The following is a 21005-nucleotide window of genomic DNA, read 5'->3' as shown; positions in this document are numbered from 1 at the left end:
TCTTTCCTTAAACTATACCTTGCGCACACAAATCTCTACCAGTCTCTCTCTCTCTCACACACACACACACACCTGTTCTGATATGCAACACCACAGTGACACTTTGATTTGAAAATGCTTTCTCTTTCTCGGTTTTCTTTTTGCCTAGCTACCCTTCCCCTCTCCCATCTCTTTTTATCTTTATCTCTCTCTCTCTCTCTTATTTACTCATTCTCTGAACCCATTTACTGTTTAATTAAAAGCGTAGGAAAACTGGGCTTCAGAGAACAGCTGTGTTAATTACACAGGGAAAGCCCAATGGGAACTCTGTATATGTGTGTGTGTGTGTGTGTGTGTGTGTGTGTGTGTGTGCGTGCGAGAGAGAGAGAGAGGGTGATTGAAATGAGTGAGCTAAGCTGATGGAACAGTTTCAGTTCTATTTCAAATGTATAGGGCCTTTAGGGTCTGCTGGGGAGAGAGGCTTCTATTTCTGGCATTTGCAGTCAATTCAGACCATTTAAAGCTACATACCCTTGGAAAGCAGACAGTGCTGGATAGCCTAATAAACACACTTGGCAGCATATCTACTATTTCCCATTTCCCATGCAATTTTAGGGCAGCCGTGGCCCACTGGTTAGCACTCTGGACTTGTAACCGGAGGGTTGCCGGTTCGAGCCCCGACCAGTGGGCCGTGGCTGAAGTGCCCTTGAGCAAGGCACCTAACCCCTCACTGCTCCCTGAGCGCCGCCGTTGAAGCAGGCTGCTCACTGCGCCGGGATTAGTGTGTGCTTCACCTCATTGTGTGTACACTGTGTGCTGTTTGTGTTTCACTAATTCACCGATTGGGTTAAATGCAGAGCCCAAATTTCCCTCACGGGATCAAAAAAGTATATATACTTATACTTATGAACAGGCGAAGTTTAACACGTTTCCTGTGCATGTTCTGCAGCCCTATCCTCAGTCTTTTCCTCATGTGCATTTCCTGGACTGTGTGAATGTAATGCAAGGCAAGAAACACAAGATACGAGAAAGGCCAGATGCACAGTGCACTTACAAGAAGGCTCACCACTGCCATCTTTTTACTATCACTTCAGAATTCCATCTCTAGTGCAAGTGTACTTCAAGCATTTTTGTGTTTTGGACAACAATATAATAACTACACTTTGAACTAAAGTAGGTAACATTAGAGGACAAGACAAATAGGGGACAAGTCCTCTATTGCACTTGGCAGTCAGATGTTCCACAAACACAAACACTGCTCTGCCATGTCTTCTCTTCTCTTCTCTTCTCTTCTCTTCTCTCCTCTCCTCTTCTCTCCTCTTCTCTCCTCTTCTCTCCTCTTCTCTCTTCTTCTCTCCTCTTCTCTGCTCTGCTCTCCTCTGCTCTCTTCTCCTGTTGGCTGGGCTGCATTAGGGATGTGCTCAGCCTGTTAAGTAGGTCCCTCTGGACACAACTACAAGCAGACATGTAAACACGGCCACTGACGCTGTGAGCGTGATGTCTGTGATGAGCATCAGAGCACCCTGCTCTATTCTCCCCCTCTCACAGCGAGAGCAGAGGACTTCAGAACAAAAGAGCTGATGCATTAAGATATCTAAGTCTAATTCCATAATAACCAAAAAAAAAAAAACTAAGCAAAAAATGACTAAATAAACAAATAAAATCTGGGATTTCTGTGGAATGTCCAAACAAATTTGACACAGTCTAGCTTAGTACATGGTCTGGATACATAAGCAGATGCTTCAGACTTGTTTTGAAAGAGAGAGAGAGAGAAGGGTGGGGAATAGGATTCATTAAAATGTTAAAATGATCTTTAAACTCCCCCTCATTTTGTGCATCTCTCTCATTAGCAAGATTATTTTGAGTGAGATTCAACTCCTGTCAATTAGGCTTACATGACGCTTACACAAACACATTCAGGACTGCAGGAACATGTACGCAACACACACACAAACGCACACATATACAGTATGCACACACACACACATATTATGCATGCACAAACACACACACATTATGCATATACACACAAACGCGCGCGCACACACACACACACACACACACACACACACACACACACACACACAATTCATCCTTTTACTCCACAGCCTGAACACTCATCAGATTCCTCCGATATCTGACCTCCAGAGCCATTATCATGTCACATGTCAACAAACTCCATCCATCACTCGTGTAAAAGTGCAAACAAATGGGCTTTGTGGGAGACAATGGAGAAGCTAGAGAGAGGGTGGCACAGACAGCAGCCCTGCAAACAGATGCTCTCCCTACACGGTGATAGCTGTTCACAGATGCAAACTCTGTCTACTGTCAACCAAGCTTCCAGCTGCTCCAGAAAGACTTCTGGATTTTTCTGTCTTCACGTCTGTTGTCACTCTTTATATTTTTTCGTTGTTTTTCTTCCATTCTTCCGTTCTTTCTTCTCCTCCACCAATGACTATCCCTCCTTCCTTCCGTTTCATCCTCTCCTCTATTTCTTCATCGTTCGTTGGACTCTTTGATTTGGGAGGTTTTGAAGCTCCTCCTTGAGAGCCATCTGAGGGGGGTTTTGGTGTGTGTGTGTGTGTGTGTGTGTGTGTGCTGCCAGTATCTTTGATCTAACTTTGAACACACAGAGGGGATAAGTGTGGGGCGGTGGAGAGAGCTGTTTGTAGTGCCAGATGAAGAACGGACTCTCTCCCTCTCCCTCTATCTCTCTCTCTCTCTCACACACACACACACACACACACTCTTCAAAGCAGAAGTAAGGGAGCGGTAAAAGCATAGAGCAACTGGGGCTGCTGACTTTGCTAAACGACCCTTCAGTGCGTTTCTGTGTGGTGCCGCCAAGTGTGTGTCCAAGCAGCTCCATCTATTATTAAAAACTGTTTGTGTGGGTGTGTGTATGTATGTGTGTCCGTGTGTGTGTGTGTGTGTGTGTGTGTGTGTGTGTGTGTATGTATGTATGTGTGTGTCCGAGTGTGTGTGTCCATGTGTGTGTGTGTGTGTGTGTCCGTGTGTGTATATGTGAGTGTGTGTGCGTGTGTGGGCTATGCTCTCCATTTTATTTCAGCGATAATTAAAACACGATCATCAAACAATGAAATGTCCATAGAAACACTGTTTCAGGGGACGAGACCAAACCACAGGTCTTCCGTCTTCACTTTGAACGAGTCGAACAGTGGCCAACCTGCCATGCAAATCAATGTTCACCGCAGTCTTGCATAACACACTCGGCAACCCGTCATTCGTGCATGAAGCTAAAGCACATAAACAGATTTTCTTGTGGACAATACCTTTACCTCTTATTTACAAGTGGTAAAGGGGGTGTAAACTCTGTGTGTGTGTGTGTGTGTGTGGTTCATTACTGCTGAGATTCAATTGAGTGTTTTTCTCTAACCTTTTCTCTTTTAGAGTTGCCAGAGAATGTAGTTACAGCCCTGAAATCCATTCAATCCATTCAATCCATTCATCCACATTTTTCTCCTGACTGCCCTGACTGATTGAGCCTCCTGTTAGCGCTGCACTTGTCCTTCTCTCTCTCCCCCAGCCTCTCTCTCTCATACCTTCATCATTCTCTCTCTCCCCCAGCCTCCCTCTCTCATCCCTTCATCATTCTCTCATCCCTTCATCATTCTCCCTCATTCTCCTCTCTCTGACTGAGATCCACAGCAGATGGGCTACTGCTTCCCCTCCTCTCCAGTCTCTTCCTCTCCTCTCCTCCCCATCCCTCTGTCACACGACTGACCCCAGGCCTTGAGTGATCACTCTCAGCTCCGACAGATGGCCCCTGGAGGGCTTAACTAACTGTAATGGTGCAAATGTGAATTTGTTTGTACATGTTTACTGTCAAACTGAGTGTTTGAATAAGTACTGTTTGTATATGTAGCTCCTTAATATAAATGTGCATGTATATGTGTATGTGTATGTGTATGTGTATGTGTATGTAACGTTATATGTATATGTATATGTGTATGTGTAAGGGTCCTGTCATGTTTTGTTTTCCCTGTTTAGTGTTTTCCTTCATGTCTCCTATGTTACCTGTGCCTGTGTCTCCGCCCCTCACCGGATCCTCGTTAGTCTGTTAGTTTAATTATGGTTCCCACCTGTCTCTTGTTTTACCTTGATCATTGTCCACCTGTGCCCTGTTACCCCTGTGTATGTAAACCCTCTGTCTCCCCTCGGTCTTTGTCGGTTATTAGTCATTGTGTGTTGTGTTACACACAGTTAGTTCAGGTCCTAATAAAGATTCTTGTAATTCTAAGATTACCTTGCCTTGCCGTATTTTGCCCTGCGTTTGGGTCAAGCTCTCCCCTTGGAACCGTGACAGTATGTGTATGTGTATGTTTACGTGTATGTGTATATGAGCAAATATGTATGTTGTACTGCAATATCCTGTCTATTGTAATTGTCCAGTCCTGTGTATGTTGTACTGCAATGTCCTGTCTATTGTATTGTCCAGTCCTGTGTATATTGTACTGCAATGTCCTGTCTATTGTATTGTCCAGTCCTACCGAGGACCCTCTCGAAAATGAGATGCCACATCTCAAGAAGTATTCCTCTTACAATTTATTTGAAGTCTGTGCATATGCAGGAATATTTACTGGGAATGGGTAGACATGACTGTATCTGGCAGCCTACAACTATGGTTGTATTTGTTGGAGGAAGTGTGTGAGTGTGTTTTTGAGTATGCAAATGTTCCTTCCTCAACACAAACATTTAGATATCCCCTCCTCTACACACACACACACACACACACACACACACACACACACACACACTACTGTCCAAGCTGTTTCCAAGTAACCGCTTTGCTCTGGCGGAGAGGAAATCTTGCCGGGCCTCACCGGGACACACAGATTAAGCGGGCACAGGGCGGAGGTACAGATGCCAGCGGTTCCAACTAAAGTCATGCCAGCCTGGCGGAGTAGAGGTCTAAGCCGCTTTTATCACCTCGCTCCACTACAACCAAATGGTGGGCTGGGCTCCGTGCACCATTGGCCCAAATGTCCAATGGCCAAAACATACCCAGGGCACAGACGCCATTCCAGACCCCAGCAAAGCTGCCCTCACACAGAGACCTATGGGATAGATTCTGGCCCTTTTTTAGAGCCCTGCAGGGAGGTATAGATTATTTGTTGATACAGCCTTGACACCCATAGTGGTGCTGATGGAGAAACACACACACACACACACACACACACACACACACACACACAGACCTTGATGTTGCAGATGTGGATGGACAAATATAGCCACAGGTGTTGTGGAGGATTGGGGTTGGCAACAGCTCCTTCCAGCACAGGAACTTGTTTCGACAACCTGCGACGTCGCCATGGCAACGCCACATCCCGTTCAGGCTCTCGGGGCGGGATTGTGGCGGCCGCCACCTGATGTCTTGTGCCCCGCAGATTTGACTATGGCTTTCAGGGGAGTGTGATGGGCTCACACATTTTACAGCTGTGCCCACACACACCAGACAATCACCAGCCCATACACACCATTCTCCAGCTATCTCAAACACGCACATACACGCGCACACACACACACACACAATCACCCACCCACACCACACCCTTCTCCTCTCTCCTTGGGAGACACTCTAAAACCCACCAATTCACTCTTTATGCTCTAAAACCAAACACACACACACACACACACACTCACACACACACATAACACAAAATACATACATAGACAGATAAACTGCAATGAGAGTTGGCTATATTTTGGATTAGTATGAGTGGTGAGGAGAAATGAATCCCTCTTTCACCCTCCTGGAGAGTTTCCATGCGGCCTCCTCTGAATATAATCATCTTTTCCCATCCCAAGCACTTCAAGTCATTCTCTCACTATCTCTCTATCATTATCTCTCTCTCACTCTCGCTCTCACTCACTATCTCTCTTCTAAATGCACCCCCCCCCCCCCCCAACTCATCGCCCCGCTCTCTCTCATATGGACTCCCCGATATGTGGAAGTGCCAACTGAACAGATGTTTAGTGTGCGAAAGGGGAACAAGCTGCATTCACAATAATGAGAAACAAGTTGTGCACAGTATAAGCCCAGTTAATCTCGCCTACTACTTTTGGAATATTAGAAACCGCGTACAATGTTTCATTCCGTGCATCCCGAGAGCCTGGGAACCTTATATTAGACTATCTGGGTGTTCTGTCTGGCCTAGGGACAAAACACCTGAAAAACTGCTTCACAAGACCCTAGCAGACACGGCTATGATACACGGTAATGACCCAGACACACAGAAATGCAGCGCTGTAAGACATTTTGTAATGACTGGTAACTGCATGACTCCTTGAAACTGGCTTCAAAGCAGCCCTTAGTTTATCCAACGGCTCAAAAATGGCATGTCCCCTTTCACAAGAATGGAAAAATCTTACATTATATACAGAGAGAGAGAGATACCTCTCCTCTTCACAACAATAACATCATTCATCTCTGCTGCTCCTACACTACTGTACATTCTTTAGAACATGGGCAGCCGTGGCCCCACTGGTTAGCACTCTGGACTTGTAACCGGCGGGTTGCCGGTTCGAGCCCCGACCAGTGGGCCGTGGCTGAAGTGCCCTTGAGCAAGGCACCTAACCCCTCACTGCTCCCTGAGCGCCGCCGTTGTAGCAGGCAGCTCACTGCGCCGGGATTAGTGTGTGCTTCACCTCACTGTGTGTTCACTGTGTGCTGTTTGTGTTTCACTAATTCACCGATTGGGTTAAATGCAGAGACCAAATTTCCCTCACGGGATCAAAAAAGTATATATACTTATACATACTGATGCAATCACAATGTGTGTGCTAAACGAACCTATTTACACGCTCACCTCACCTTTGTGGACTCGGCTGCATATTTACTTAGTGTGCGTGTGTGTGTGTGTGTGTGTGTGTGTTTCAGGTCTGTGATGGTGAGCAGGGCTTTTGTCTGTGGCTGGAGGAGAGTGACAGCCCTGAGGCTCCAAGGCAGCCAGCATCACACTTTCTTTCCTCCTCTCTTCACAGCTTCAGAGCCAAGAACACAAATGGAGATAGATAGAGAGAGAGAGAGAGAGAGAGAGAGAGAGAGAGAGAGGGAGAGAGAGAGAGAGAGGGAGAGAGAGAGAGAGGGAGAGAGAGAGAGAGAGAGAGAGAGGGGAAAAACTGCTTCAGAGCCGGGAACACAAATGGAGAGATGGGGAGATAGAGAGAGGGTCCAGAAGAAAGAGTCATATTTTACTCTAAGGCATTAGTGTAGACAGAGTGAAAGAGCAAAGCAGATAGACAGATAGATAAATAGATAGAGAGAGAGAAGAGAAAAAAGAAGAGAATGAAAAAGGAGGGAGTGTGAGTGAGTGTGTGTGGGGGAGTGTGTGTGGGGGAGTGTGTGTGAGTGTGTGTGGGGGAGTGTGTGTGAGTGTGTGTGGGGGAGTGTGAGTGAGTGTGTGTGGGGGAGTGTGTGTGAGTGTGTGTGGGGGAGTGTGTGTGGGGGAGTGTGAGTGAGTGTGTGTGGGGGAGTGTGAGTGAGTGTGTGTGAGGGAGTGTCTGTATGCAGACAGACAGGAGGGGAGTGCCAGCCTCTCCAAGGCTCAGGCATGCTGGGCTTGATAAAAGCGCTGCAGACATATGCAATTTTAATGGTGTTTCAAATAAGAGCAGCAGAGGGTGTCCTGGGAGGGTGAGATGGACACACGCCTGACACACGTGCACACACCCACACACATACTCGCACACACACATGCACACACACACACACACACACACACACACACACACACACACGCGCACAGTAGAATTTACAGCGTCAAAGTGTGTTTGTGTACACAATGGTTGGCCGCCTTACCCTTGATGGCCCTCGGTAAATGCACCGCAACTGATCCCAGGCTTGGCTCTGCTGTGCATCCAGAGTAGCCTCACACGTCAGCTGGAAAAACACAAACACACACATACGTAAAAAAACAAAAACAAAACAAAAACACACACACACACACACACACACACACAAGTAAGATGAACACAAACTCACTGCATTTTAAACAGACATGAACACATTCATCACTGAACTCATCACTTACTAAAGCAAAGTCACCTGTTGCTTACCTCATACTTATAACTCACTGCACAAATGACACAAAAATAACGCACTGAATCAACCTAAAGTTCGAGCCTTTGACATCAACTCTTATGTAATGTAATGTTAACTGTATACTGTCCGGTGTCTGTAGAACTGATACAGTATGTAAGTGGCACTCTCTAAACTGGGCCACCATTAGACATTAGTGATTACTGATTGATATGTGCAGTTGAAATTGGTTGAAATTTCCCTTATGTGAGCATGTATGTGTGTGTTCGTGTGACTCCGGGAGCAAAAATGTCAGGGGAAATTTGAACATTTCATGGTTGATGTGAACCGCTTTGCCATTTTTTTTAATATTTCCTGGAAAAAAAATTGATGTGACTGGCACTTGATAATAAGAACTGGGGAAAAAAAGGAGAAAATCAGTAAGTCAAATCACAGGATTTAATTGTTACATTAAGAATGCCATTTTCTGTGTTGATCTGGAGAGATGTCCGTCGGGTGCGACTGAGTAATTACGGAATGGCGGAGCTGACATTTAAGCAGGGGGGCGGACTAAAACACACATTTGGGTGCTGATGAGAGGCAGCTATGCGTCACTCTCCCCGCGGCAGACAGGAAAGTCATCACAGGGCTTTACATAACAGACAGATCCCTGTGTGACTGCTAAGCCACCGAGTTGCACGTTGGTCAGTGAAACGTACTTGTGTGTGAGTGTATGTGTGAGGTTGCATGTTTTTGTCGCCTTGTTGAAAGACTAAACAACTGTGACATGTAAAGTCATAGGTGTGTATGCACCTGAGTGCACAGCACAGGTACTTTGCAGGTGTTTTCCTTGGAGGCATGGATACATTGGGCTGCACTGCACTACAGGTGGACTGTTTGACCATGAGTTCACTGACCCTGTAACGCTGGTGCTGTTGCCTCTCTCAGAATTACCACAGAGAGATCACAGACACTGGACAATGGAAATGCAAATGAAATGTACAGTATATGCTTGGACTCTAAAGGTGTAGAGTTGTTTTGGGGTTATGACAGTAACCAAAGCAGTAATATTTGGCCCCCAAATGCCTGTAATACGTTCAGAAAAAATTGCATCTTTAAGTATGCTTGAATTTGAAACTTTGTGACTTGATTATTACTCTCCACTTGCTCATTTATTCTATGCTGTGTTTACATCATTTACTGCTCACAAATTATTTATTGTGGCACTGCTCTCACCAAATTTAATTAACAAAGTTAATGCAATTACTCAGTCAACCACTGTGCTTGATTTCGAGCTAACTCAATTAGCATTATTTATAAAGGTTGAAAAAAAAAAAAACATTTAAGTATAAAAGTTGAGTTGACTTGACTCCAGAGACCTCAAGAGGGGTGTGAAGACCCTCATGACCGAAGACCAGCAAAGCTTTTGAAATGGCCACTATTACGACCCCCTGTGCCCTCCTCAGGCCATCCCATGTCAGTGCACGGGCGGGGTTGGACCTGGGGAGGTTAATTGGTAATTGGGTGCACCTGTAACCAGGTGCTGCTATTAGGGGCTGTCCTCTCTTTCCCATTAGGCACTTTTCTTCTTTCATGCAGGCACCTATTTTGACTTTCTCTTGCACTGGCACTTTTCCCTCTCCCTTATTCTAGATCTCTCTACTTCTCTCTTTTCTTTGTCTACTCATTTAGTCTCTCACATTATCTACTGACACCTACATTGCATCCACACACGCACGTCACTTCTCCAATTAATTTTCCAGACATCTTCTATTTGCTAACGTTGGTAACTGTGCTTGAATGGTTACGAAAGCGAGTGTTTGATTCAGTTACACCACAGCGTGGGTGTGACAGAATCAAACTCATAATTGAACAATGTGGTACAAGCCTCACTAGCTAAACCTTCAAGGATTAAGCCAGTGAAGAAGCCTGCTGCCAAAGCTTTTAGCCTACAGTACATTTGGTCCACAGGGTCACCACCATATGAAACAAGCAGAAAAGTGTGTAGTGTGGCATGTCAAGGACTCGCATGACGTCTGTTCAGGCGGCTTTGGAGGGCGTTTGACAGGCTGACACTACCTAGTTAGACCACCCCTGAGTGTCTAGACAAGGATTACCGTTGCTTGAACCCAGGAAGTCAGACAGCTCCCAAGCACAATAGTAATGTTATTCCTCTCCAAAGTGTTTTCTATGTGAAAGACGTGCAGGAAAAATCAATTTATGTATAATTCAGTGATTTCTGACAGCTGAAAAGTCAGTCTTTGAAAATCCCCTCCAGGAACAAAAACGACATGCAAAAGAGCATCAAATGAGGTTGAAGTGCGGTCATGACTTGGTTAATTTTGTTCGTTTCGAGTTTGACAAGAGTTTATAATTACTGTTACACCTTGTAGATTCTCTGGAATTCACTTTTAGAGCATTATGAAATACCCGAGTCCAACATCAACATTGCAACAAGATGGACTACACAACCCAATCACCAATGTTCACATTCCCATCCCTTTAACATGTATTCTGCCTCAATCACTGTCAGCAGTGTGTATTCTTATACTTTGTGTCCCAGTGCATCGTTTCCTGAATCTTTCACTGAAGCCTTCACAGCAAGTGTGGCTCTACTGGTGATCTACAAAATGGCTGCCATTTCTTCACACTTCCATGCAGCTCTTTCCAAGACTTGACCGTCTTTGGCTCGATCACTGTGCCAAGGATAGTGGGGGGCGAGAGGCAGAGGGTGGTCTCCTCATGTCATCAGTGCTACATCATTATTCTCTTCCACGTAGGGGGTATGGGAAAGAATTACGGTCTATCTGCTGCTCACTCCCCGTTCAGACACTGAGCCTGTGAGTTTGATTTGAATACCACAACATCCACCAATCTCACATATTTATTTCCACCAATCCTCCAGGAACAATGATTTTGTTTTTCTGGGAACCTGCAGAGCCCTTTCATAAATACCAGAATCACTATGCACTGTGGGGACATGGGTATTCTAGGGTATTCAAGGAAGGAATATGTCCTACTGTGTGCTACACTCAGACTTGCAAAACAGACCTACCGAAATAAACCCACCAACAAGCAGAATTTAATGCTCACCCCTATTTAAACTGTGCTACTGTAGTGTGTGTGTGTGTCTGTGTGTGTGCCTGTGTCGTGTGTGTATGTATGTATGTATGTATGCGTGTGTGTGTGTGTACAGGTAAAAGTGTATGTGTGTGTGTGTGTGTGTGTGTGTGCGTGTGTGTGTGCAGGTGCAAGTGTGTATGTGCGTTCCTGTGTGTGCCTGATCACTGCCCGCCTTGATGTGTGGCCACACTGTCATTTGCATAACTGTGATTAGTATTATATGGGCGATAACTGCAAACCCTGGGTAATTACTTACTCTTAATTATAGTCATTTTTGGCCTGCTACTAAAAAATCAAGTGAACGTGGATGTCTGAGTGTATGTTTGTGTGTGTGTGTGTGTGTGTGTGTGTGTGTGTGTGTGTGGGAGAGAGAGAGAGAGAGAGACAGAGAGAGAGAGAGAGAGAGAGAGAGAGAAAGTGTCTCTCTTTCTGCATGTGTGTATGAGTGTGTGTGTGTGTGTGGCACAGAAAGCCAGATCAGAGAGAAGGCATAAGAGAGAAGAGAGAGCTAGATGGGGAGGGGTTGATTGTTAGGTTAGGCCACTTTCTCTTTCTCTCTGTGACGAAGCGTCACTTTGAATGAGGAGCTTCACGGCTTGATGGAGAGGCACATGAATACAAAGCAGGCCAATGGAGCGCGAGGTCCAGGCTCACGGACGGGAAGACAAAATCAAGGGCAGGTGAAAAGAGACTCCTCACTGTAACTGTCTGCGACAGCGATGGAGAGAGAGAATGGGAGGAGAGGTGGAGAGAGTAGAGGAGAGAGGAAGAGGTGAAGAGATGGAGAGGGTGGAGGAGAGAGAGAGAGGAGGAGAGGCTAGATGAACAAGGGGAGGTGGAGAGGGAGAGAGGGAGAGGGTGGAGGAAAGAGGGAGAGGGTGGAGAGATGGAGAGAGGGAGAGGTGGAGTGAAAGTGGGGAAGCGACACTATGACTGATGCAATCAACAGCAGAATCATTCCCCATCTGAGCTGAAAGAGAGATGAGAGAAAAGTGAGAGATAGAGAGAGAAAGAGTGAGAGATAGAGGGAGGAGGGGATTTTTTTCTGCACTATATGGATGAGTGCACCCGCATTTTGTGGAGAAACGGCCACGATCAGGCTTTTAGAACGTCTCAGACATTCACCGTTCCGCTCTTTTAACTACAACATCAACCGTGAAAAAAAGGAATATGTCACAGCCTCCCCGTCTTCAAAACAACTTGCAATTTAGAAAAACTGCAAACAGCCAAAAAATATAACAGTGGATGTAGCCTTGCAAATGTATTTTATAGCACTGCAAGTGTGTATGAGAGTATTTCTATGTTATTCGAATAATATACTTTATAGTTATAGTTATATAATTGCCAAATGAATAAAACATCAGACATTTCCATGACACTCTCTGTGTCCTCTTTAAAGGGAGAGAAGAAACAGAGTAAATTCATCAATGAAAGAATAAAGAAAGACAAGAGATGTGTGGAACATCTTGGAAAGAGAGTACAGCCTCTCTACAAGGAGGTGACCTGTAACCTGGGAGGCTTTCGACAGATTACACACCTGGATTAATTTAATGCTGCGCTAATCTGACCTAATCTGGTCATATCTAATTGAATGCAGCCACATGGATTTACCTTCTTTCCCGGGCCTTCTCCAACTCCCCTGTGAGCTGACGTCACCCGGTTCTGCAGACCGAGATAGAGAGAAAGAGAGAGAGAGAGAGAGAGAGAGAGAGAGAGAGAGAGGGAGGGAGAGAGAGAGAGAGAGAGAGAGAGAGACATTATGTATTTGAAGAGGATAACCCAGCAAGAAACCAATCATGTCCCCAAAACCCCAAATCATGTCCACTACCAGAGAAAGGGATGCATGCATGCTTGTTTGTGTGTTTCTGTAGTAGTTTGACTGCTTGAGTGTGTGTGTTTGTGACGGTGTGTGGGGATGTGCCACAAGTAATTGCGTGTGTGTGAGTATGTTGAAGTGCCTCTCTACAGATTCTCACCTTACCCGAAACATAAGCCCCATTTATATGGACTGGTGCGCTAGAGTGCTCTTGAATCTTTGACCAGAATAGCCGCTGCTGCTTTGCTTTTCCTTGAGAAGCTACAGCAGGCAACCTGATTGACTGTATACATGGCTGTTCAATCGGAATAAGAAGAGAATACATCACCCCTTTCATTCCGATTAAATTCTAATCGGATAGGCAGTTTTATTCTGATCAATGTGTCATTTTTATTGAGCCCTTATTCCAATTCTAATCAGATTAAAAGTGTCCATATAAATAGGACATTTGTGTGTGTGTGGTTATGGTTAGTTTAAACACAAAGGTAAATAGAGAATAGGTCTGTGCCTGCCTGTGGTTGAATGCCTATATGTATGTATGTATGTATGTGTGTGTGTGTGTGTGTGTGTGTGTGTGTGTGTGTGTGTGTGTGTGTGTGTGTATGTTGTGTGTGTGTGTGTTTGTGTCTGCACTGGTTGTGCATCTGCTATGTGTATCTGGGTGTTAATGTATCTATGGTATTTTGACTACTTGAGTGTGTGAGTGTGTGTGCGTGTATGTGTGTGTGTGCACACCGTGGTGCTTGTCTGCGTTTGAGGAGGTGTATGTCACACAGCCCTTGGGCTAATTGACTTGATGTGCTGTTTGGCTTCACTCTGATCGCAGGTGGGGAGAGGTGTTGTTTTGTTGTTGCCTCCCCATAGACACACGTGCACATACACACACACTCACACACAAACACACACACACACACACAAACACACATTTTTCCCTCTCCTACCAACCGCTGTGTCACCTTGGAAACACCTCTGTCGTCAGGGGTAACCGACTGAATGCATATGTTCATGAGTGTGTGTGGATGACTCTAAATGACGTTCGTATCGCTGGCAGCATTTTCCTGGATTAGCGAATGAAGCAAAAAACGATACCGTTGCCTTGAGCATGTCTGATTTATTCATACACACACCCGTCTGACCTGCCAAGTGTAGTTTGACTCCAGGAGCACTAAGGGTTAGATTGCTACTCTGACCTACGCGATGAAATATAAACCCATACAGAAGAGGTTAGCTGAGGAGACAGCTCTTTACTTTAAATAAGCCCTTGACACAGGCCTACTGTACTTGCAGATACTTCTACTTCTAACTACAATAACACAATAATAACCATTTGTGCAGAGTTTTGGGATCGCAGAAAGGTATCCAGGAGAAGTTTGGCTCTGAACCTTCATGACCCATCTCATCTACTCGACTAGCCTACGAGGAGCTGTACTGCTTTCATGCGACTGACCTGTGCGAGCGAGGCGGCCCTGCCTCGGCCCGTTTCCGTGGCGCCGCGCTCCGAGCTCCGCCCTCCCTGACTGGAGGTGCATTTGTAGCAGCTCCAACCCGCAGGCCCCGCCCCCGGCCCGCCGGGCTCCTTCCGTTGCAGGCACTGGCAGTGGTACAGGTGGCCACAGCTACAGGAAACAGGAAACAAACAGGAAACAGGAAAGAGGAAACAGGAAACAGGAAGAGTTAGCACGGGTGACTGAAGCGTAGCTAGGGTTGACAGAATGAATTATAAGATGTTAGCTATCAAACAGTGAATAATGGCCATTAAAAGATGATCAGCTGTTTAGCAAACAGGCTCTTCAAAGTGTCCATCAAGTGGGTCAAATAATGACTGAATTTGTGTGTTGCTGTATCGGACAATGAGTGTGTGAGTGTGTTTGATTGTGTGTGGACAGTTTGGGTGCGTGAATGTGTTTGAGTGTGTGGACAGTTTGAGTGTGTGGACAGTTTGAGTATGTGAGTGTGTTTGAGTGTGTGGACAGTTTGAGTGTGTGAGTGTGTTTGAGTGTGTGGACAGTTTGAGTGTGTGAGTGTGTTTGAGTGTGTGGACAGTTTGAGTGTGTGAGTGTGTTTGAGTGTGTGGACAGTTTGAGTATGTGAGTGTGTTTGAGTGTGTGGACAGTTTGAGTGTGTGAGTGAGTTTGAGTGTGTGAGTGTGTTTGAGTGTGTGGACAGTTTGAGTGTGTGAGTGTGTTTGAGTGTGTGGACAGTTTGAGTGTGTGAGTGTGTTTGAGTGTGTGGACAGTTTGAGTATGTGAGTGTGTTTGAGTGTGTGGACAGTTTGAGTGTGTGAGTGTGTTGGAGTGTGTGGACAGTTTGAGTGTGTGAGTGTGTTTGAGTGTGTGGACAGTTTGAGTGTGTGAGTGAGTTTGAGTGTGTGGACAGTTTGAGTGTGTGAGTGTGCTCTGATCTCTTGGCTCTTGCTGATGTTTGCTGGAGGCTTTCATGTTAATGATCTAAACTTGAGTGCATGAGTAAGAGTGAAGGTGTGTACAGGTGTGAATGTGTGTGTGTGTGTGTGTGTGTGTGTGTGTGTGTGTGTGTGTGTGAGAGAGAGAGAGAATGAGTGAGAGTGTGTGTAGTTTGTGTGTGTGTGTGTGAGTATGAGTGAGAGTGTGTGAATGTGTGTGTGTGTGTGTGTGTGTGTGTGTGTGTGTGTGTGTGTGTGTGTGTGTGTGTGTGTGAGTATGAGTATGAATGAGAGTGTGTGTAGTTTGTGTGTGTGTGTGTGTGTGTGTGTGTGATAGTACCTGAAGATGATGATCTCCTCCTGGCTCTCATGCCGTCTCTTGTACTGCTGTAGGCAGAGGTTGCAGTGGTCCTGACGTGGGTGTAGGCCCCGGCTCACGGCCACCCGCAGCTGAGACAGTGACCAGTGCAGGTCCGAGTTAAGCAAGCTGGTTGTGGTCTCCAGCAAGGTCTGAGAGAAGGAGTTAGCAATGTGAGAGAGAGAAAGAGGAGAAGAAGAGGAGAGAGATAGAGAGAGAGAAAGAGAGAGAGAGAGCGAGAGAGAGAGAGAGAGAGAGAGAGGGGCAAGGGAAGACACAAAACAGCTGCTGTGAATACACTGTTTCTTTAATTGTTCACGTTTCTGACATATGCTCTTTATTTCAAGCTTCATTTGTTGTAGCATACTTATTGTCATTACAGTGCATGAAAATGCACTGTTCTGTTATCCGAAGTCAACTTCCAGCTGCTTAACTAGGACCCATCAAAGGGCCAGTTAAACTGATTGCACCTGTATCAACTGCTTTCTGCTTAACTAGGCCAACTCTCTGTGTCTCTCCATTCTACAAGGATATAAGGCACATTCCATCCAACTTTCTATCCATTCATCCTCTTCAAACCATTCACTCATCCACCCATTAAACTATCCATCAACATCCATTAAACAATCTGCCTATCAACATCCATTCAACTTTGTGTCTATCAACATCCATTACACTATCTACATTCAACTTTTAAACTATATACTCTGTCTCAGGCTTTAAGCATACAATCTGGCTCTCTTAAGACTACTATTTCCTCTGCCCACAACTGTTTCAAAATAAATGTCCTCACTACAATAATTCACTATTAAATAATTTAACTATTTAAAATACTCAACTATTTAACTGTTCAGCCATTTCAACTGTCTGTTGTTATCAACTACATTATGGCTCCTGCCAACTGTTTCCAAATAAAAGTTTGTTTGGCATTTTATGTTAATATACAGTATGTTTATATTTTCATGCACTGGTAATTTCCTCAAAATTACATTTTCTAGTTATTACATATTATCTAGATAGATAGATAGATAGATAGATAGATACTGTATTGATCCCCAAGGGGAAATTCAAGATTATATTAGCACAGTGTAGTGATCAGGTTAATACAGGTTCTTCACGTTGAAAATGGAATTGAGAAAGAGAGGGATTACGTGTGCGAGACAAATACTCCCCAGAAATGAATTTGATTAGGATTAATTTGATACTTTCCGCTCACTGCTATGAGATGACAGCACTAGTCTGCAAACACAGTGGCACAGCAGTGAAGCTCCACAGTGCTCTACTACTATGTCTTCTGATTTTAAACGTCACTGATGGATTTGCACCTGAGGAAACCCACCCCATCATGTCGCCGGCGTACACAAAGTAGGGTGAAAAATGGAAGCATTTGAGTGATAGAGTGAAAGAGAGATCACACCTTCAAATTCAGGCTCCACAGATCAACGAATGAAAGAAAAGACAGAGGTGCAAAAGAGGTGTGTGTGTGTGTGTGTGTGTAAGGTGTAAAGGAGAGGTGAGTATAGAGGAGGAGAGGGCATGGGAGACCAAAATATCAGAGGGCCACTTGAAAGGGACCCAGTGAGAGAGATGAGTGTTATGGACCATATATTGTTTCATCTTATTTCCTATCTGGAGAAGAATATTGCACAAAGGATTGTGCAAGGTGGCCATCTCACAAAGGGTCACTGAGGTCACACCTACAGTATTCAAGAGGCTATCCAATGAAGGATGAGAGAGCGAGAGAGAGAGATGAGATTTAACCTGAAAGGAGTGTGTGTACGTGTGTGTGTGTGTGTGTGTGTGTGTGTGTGTGTGTGTGTGTGTGTGTGTGTGTGTGTGTGTATTGCTGTCTGTAGTCTGAGCTGCTATGGGAGATTGGAAAGTGTGTCCTTGTGTGTTAGTGTGTGTATTAATGTGAGCGTGTGTGTGTTTGTGTGTATGTGTGTGTCAAAGCAGTGTGTTTCACTCTGTTACATCAGCAGCCATACAAATGTTCTTACTTGATGTGTGTGTGTGTGTGTGTGTGTGTGTGTGTGTGTGTGTGTGTGTGTGTGTGTGTGTGCATTCAGAATTCAGTGTGTATTCAGTGAGTATCCAGGTGTGTCTAAACCACTTTTCACATGGAGATCTGTTTAGTGTATGCAGGTACTCCTGTGGAACACATGTAATGGGTTTGTTTCAGTGAATGCCCAGTGGACTATAGATCTTCAAGATGTCCAAACCAGAATGCTTATCAACCCTAAACCCCAGCCCTTCAAACCAGAATCCATCTATAAACAGTCCCTGAACTTCCAATGTGCATTTCAATACTCAACTACCAGTCACAGAAACACACACACACAAACACGCACAGTCTTGTGCTCATCTTCTCTTCCCTCCACTATGTCCGCACACACACTGTGTATCTCTGAACGCATATCCTGTCTCGCCCTCTTCATCTAGACCTTTCGTTCTCCCTTTCTCCTTCTATCTTTCTCTCCTTTCCCCTGTCTAACTCTTTCCTTCCACTCTCTCTCTCTCTGCGGTGATTTCTAGAATGACTGAGCAGTACCAGCCTGTCAATCAATCCCAGTGGTGACACAGGCTCCATGGTGACAAGGCAGCCAATCAGTAAGACCTGATCTGATTGATAGGAGGCTGTCAGGTGATCTGGGTGGATTACCAGAGGATGATGAGCATTTTCACGGCAGAAAACACCAACAAGGGAAGGAAAACCAATGTCGGTGAGAGAGAGAGAGAGAGAGAGAGAGAGAGAGAGAGAGAGAGAGAGAGAGAGAGAGAGAGAGAGAGAAAGAGAGAGATAGACAGAGACAGGAGGTAGAGTGTGAAGTGGCGAAAAACACTCAATGAACTTGTTTTGTTGCTCTTCCTTGTGGCAAAAACATTTTCCAACAAAAGATGACAGGCAAAAGCATCTGAGCAGTGAAAATGTGTTCACATGAATAGGAAGAGATACGTAATGACAGATACAAATTCACATCTAACATGACAAGAAGATTAGGTAGGCCATGGCAGATCTAGAAATTTCCCACAGTTGAGAGTCTTAAACTTTAGGCCCAAGCCTTACCCCGTGCCTTACACAAACACACACACACACACACACACACACACACACACACACACACACACACACACACACACACACACACAGTCCGTGAGCCAGGGCCTCAAAATATGGAAACTGTTACCGAAAAAGTGGCAAAGGCTACCATACCTTTACTGAAAGCCTGGAATCTCAGCTTTTCAATGATGTATGATGGCCATCTGACAAGAGTAGCTGTTTTGAGTTATCACACATAATGTAAACTAAGGTTGAGAAAATAATGCGTATAAATCAAGCAGTACACTGACATAGCTGAAAATCTATATTGGACATATTGGAATATTTTATTTTGTTATGTTTGGTATCATTTTAAAGGGGAGACTCTGAGCTTTTATTTAAAACCTTTTGTGTACTATTTTGTCTTTTAATCTTGTGGCACCAGGGAGCATCAGAGAAACAAAATCCAAACACTTAAATACTGGCATGACCCTAAGGATTCAGAAAATGTATCATTTACCCATATTATCTGATTTGGAGGGGGTGATTTTCAGTCTTATATCAGACATGGCGTTTGAGAAAATAATGTGTATAAATTAAGCAGAACACTGACATAGCTGAAAATCTAAAAACGGTATAACAAATAACAAATGAGACATGGATTCCTAGGTTTTAAGGTGTGGTAAGCCCAATTATGACATTGGCATTACTGTAAAAGGTCAAGGTCATGACCTTTAGGCATGGTCAATGACATTTTATGACATTTTTGCATCATTCAAGGCCACAACACTAATCAAAGTTTTTGTTTGAACAGAAGAGGAATAGGATTGATTCTCATCAGCAAAGTCATCCTTCTGGTTTTTGCACTGTCTTGCATGGCATAGGTCAGTGCAGGCCAAGTTGTTGGCAACACACTGACATGATGGAGTGACACAGGCCCCGTCCACACGGAGACACTTTTTGGGTTAAACGCACAGGTTTTGCATCGTCTTGGCCGATCGTCCAAACGAATCCTGTAAACGCACTGCCCGAAAACGTACTTTTTTGAAACCTGGTCCCAGGGTGGAAAAATCTGAAACCGTAGCCCTTGCGAGTTGATTTGGACGGCAAAACCACATACTTGCATATTGATGATGTCATCACCACACAACAATTGCCCTGGACTTGACACTTACACGTATAGTATTGCCTAACAATACTAGTTTTCATACATGACATTACCTACGATTACAGTCAGTAGGATAAATATCACAACTGGTGCTGCCCAGCGCCAATAGCTCATGACTTGGTGGACTGAACAGTGTTTTCCCTGTGTTTTCTTGATGCATTCTAGCTACTGTCAGTGACGCGAGAGAATTAGTCAAAAGTTATTAGGGAAGTGCAGGGTAAGTTTAAATTAATTTGTGCATAGTGCCGGTGTCATTCATTTATTTTACATGTCTTACAACATAAATAAATGCATTCATAGTCTAGTGAAGTCAGATATGAGCATACAAAGACGCTTAGAACTCATGTTAAGCCTATGGTAGATGTGCACTAAATGCAAATGCGCGATTTGATGCAGGCAAAAGTATTGACTGTTACTAACGAAGGTAGCCTATTATAGCAATTTTATAAATGTGGCGACGGAATAGCCTAGAACTTGGGTAGGCCTAGCGTTTAGTAGCCTATGCACTTGCGGTGATAGCCAAAACTAATGTAAATCGCGGACTATCCTACGACCAAAGAAAGTAAAGGAGATTATTTGTACCTGCGTTAGCCAAATAAAGGACGGGACTGCACCCTTCACAAACCGTAAAAATTAAGTTTATTAGTTTTACAGTTGACAGTTCACTATAGTCCACACAAACAATTCTGGTTTCCTTGCACTAGCCATTTTCGTCGTAGCCTGTCTGTTTGTATAGCATACAGCGCGCAAGCTTTGGTCAATTTCTGTAACAGAACCAGTGGCACCTATAGGCCTGGGATATGAAGTAACGTGTTGAGTCGTGTTGAGATGGATCCGTTTAGACGCAAATATTCTTGATACAGTTCCAGGGAAGACGGAGGAAAAAAAGATCAGTTCAGATCAGTACGTGTGACAGAAACTCAAGTACTGCTTGTGGACCAATGGAGACATTGAACCAGTCTATGGAGAGCTGCAAGTCACCATCTTGGTCCACTCTACAGTAGACCTCCCATGCTCAACTGGGGAAGGAACTTCAGGGTTGTTCTCAAGGCATCTTCTCCAGATAGCACCTTGATAGT

At 44.6% G+C, this 21005-nt stretch overlaps 1 protein-coding gene across 2 annotated transcripts in view; it reads right to left on the bottom strand.

The window, feature by feature from the left end:
• The window catches only part of vps8 (VPS8 subunit of CORVET complex), an 88264-nt gene that overhangs the window by 4856 nt on the left and 62403 nt on the right, over positions 1-21005 (bottom strand). For both annotated transcript variants that reach the window (XM_042080247.1, XM_042080248.1), the window contains 4 exons: positions 15701-15870; positions 14407-14575; positions 12755-12805; positions 7802-7882 (listed from right to left, as the gene is read on the bottom strand). In XM_042080247.1, coding sequence (XP_041936181.1) covers positions 7802-7882; positions 12755-12805; positions 14407-14575; positions 15701-15870 — 471 coding nt within the window. The remainder of the gene's footprint in view (positions 1-7801; positions 7883-12754; positions 12806-14406; positions 14576-15700; positions 15871-21005) is intronic.

Source organism: Alosa sapidissima, chromosome 23, assembly GCF_018492685.1.
Source record: "Alosa sapidissima isolate fAloSap1 chromosome 23, fAloSap1.pri, whole genome shotgun sequence".
Taxonomy (NCBI): domain Eukaryota; kingdom Metazoa; phylum Chordata; class Actinopteri; order Clupeiformes; family Clupeidae; genus Alosa; species Alosa sapidissima.
Note: the sequence above shows the minus strand (reverse complement) of the source record. Positions and strands in the feature narration are given on the sequence as shown.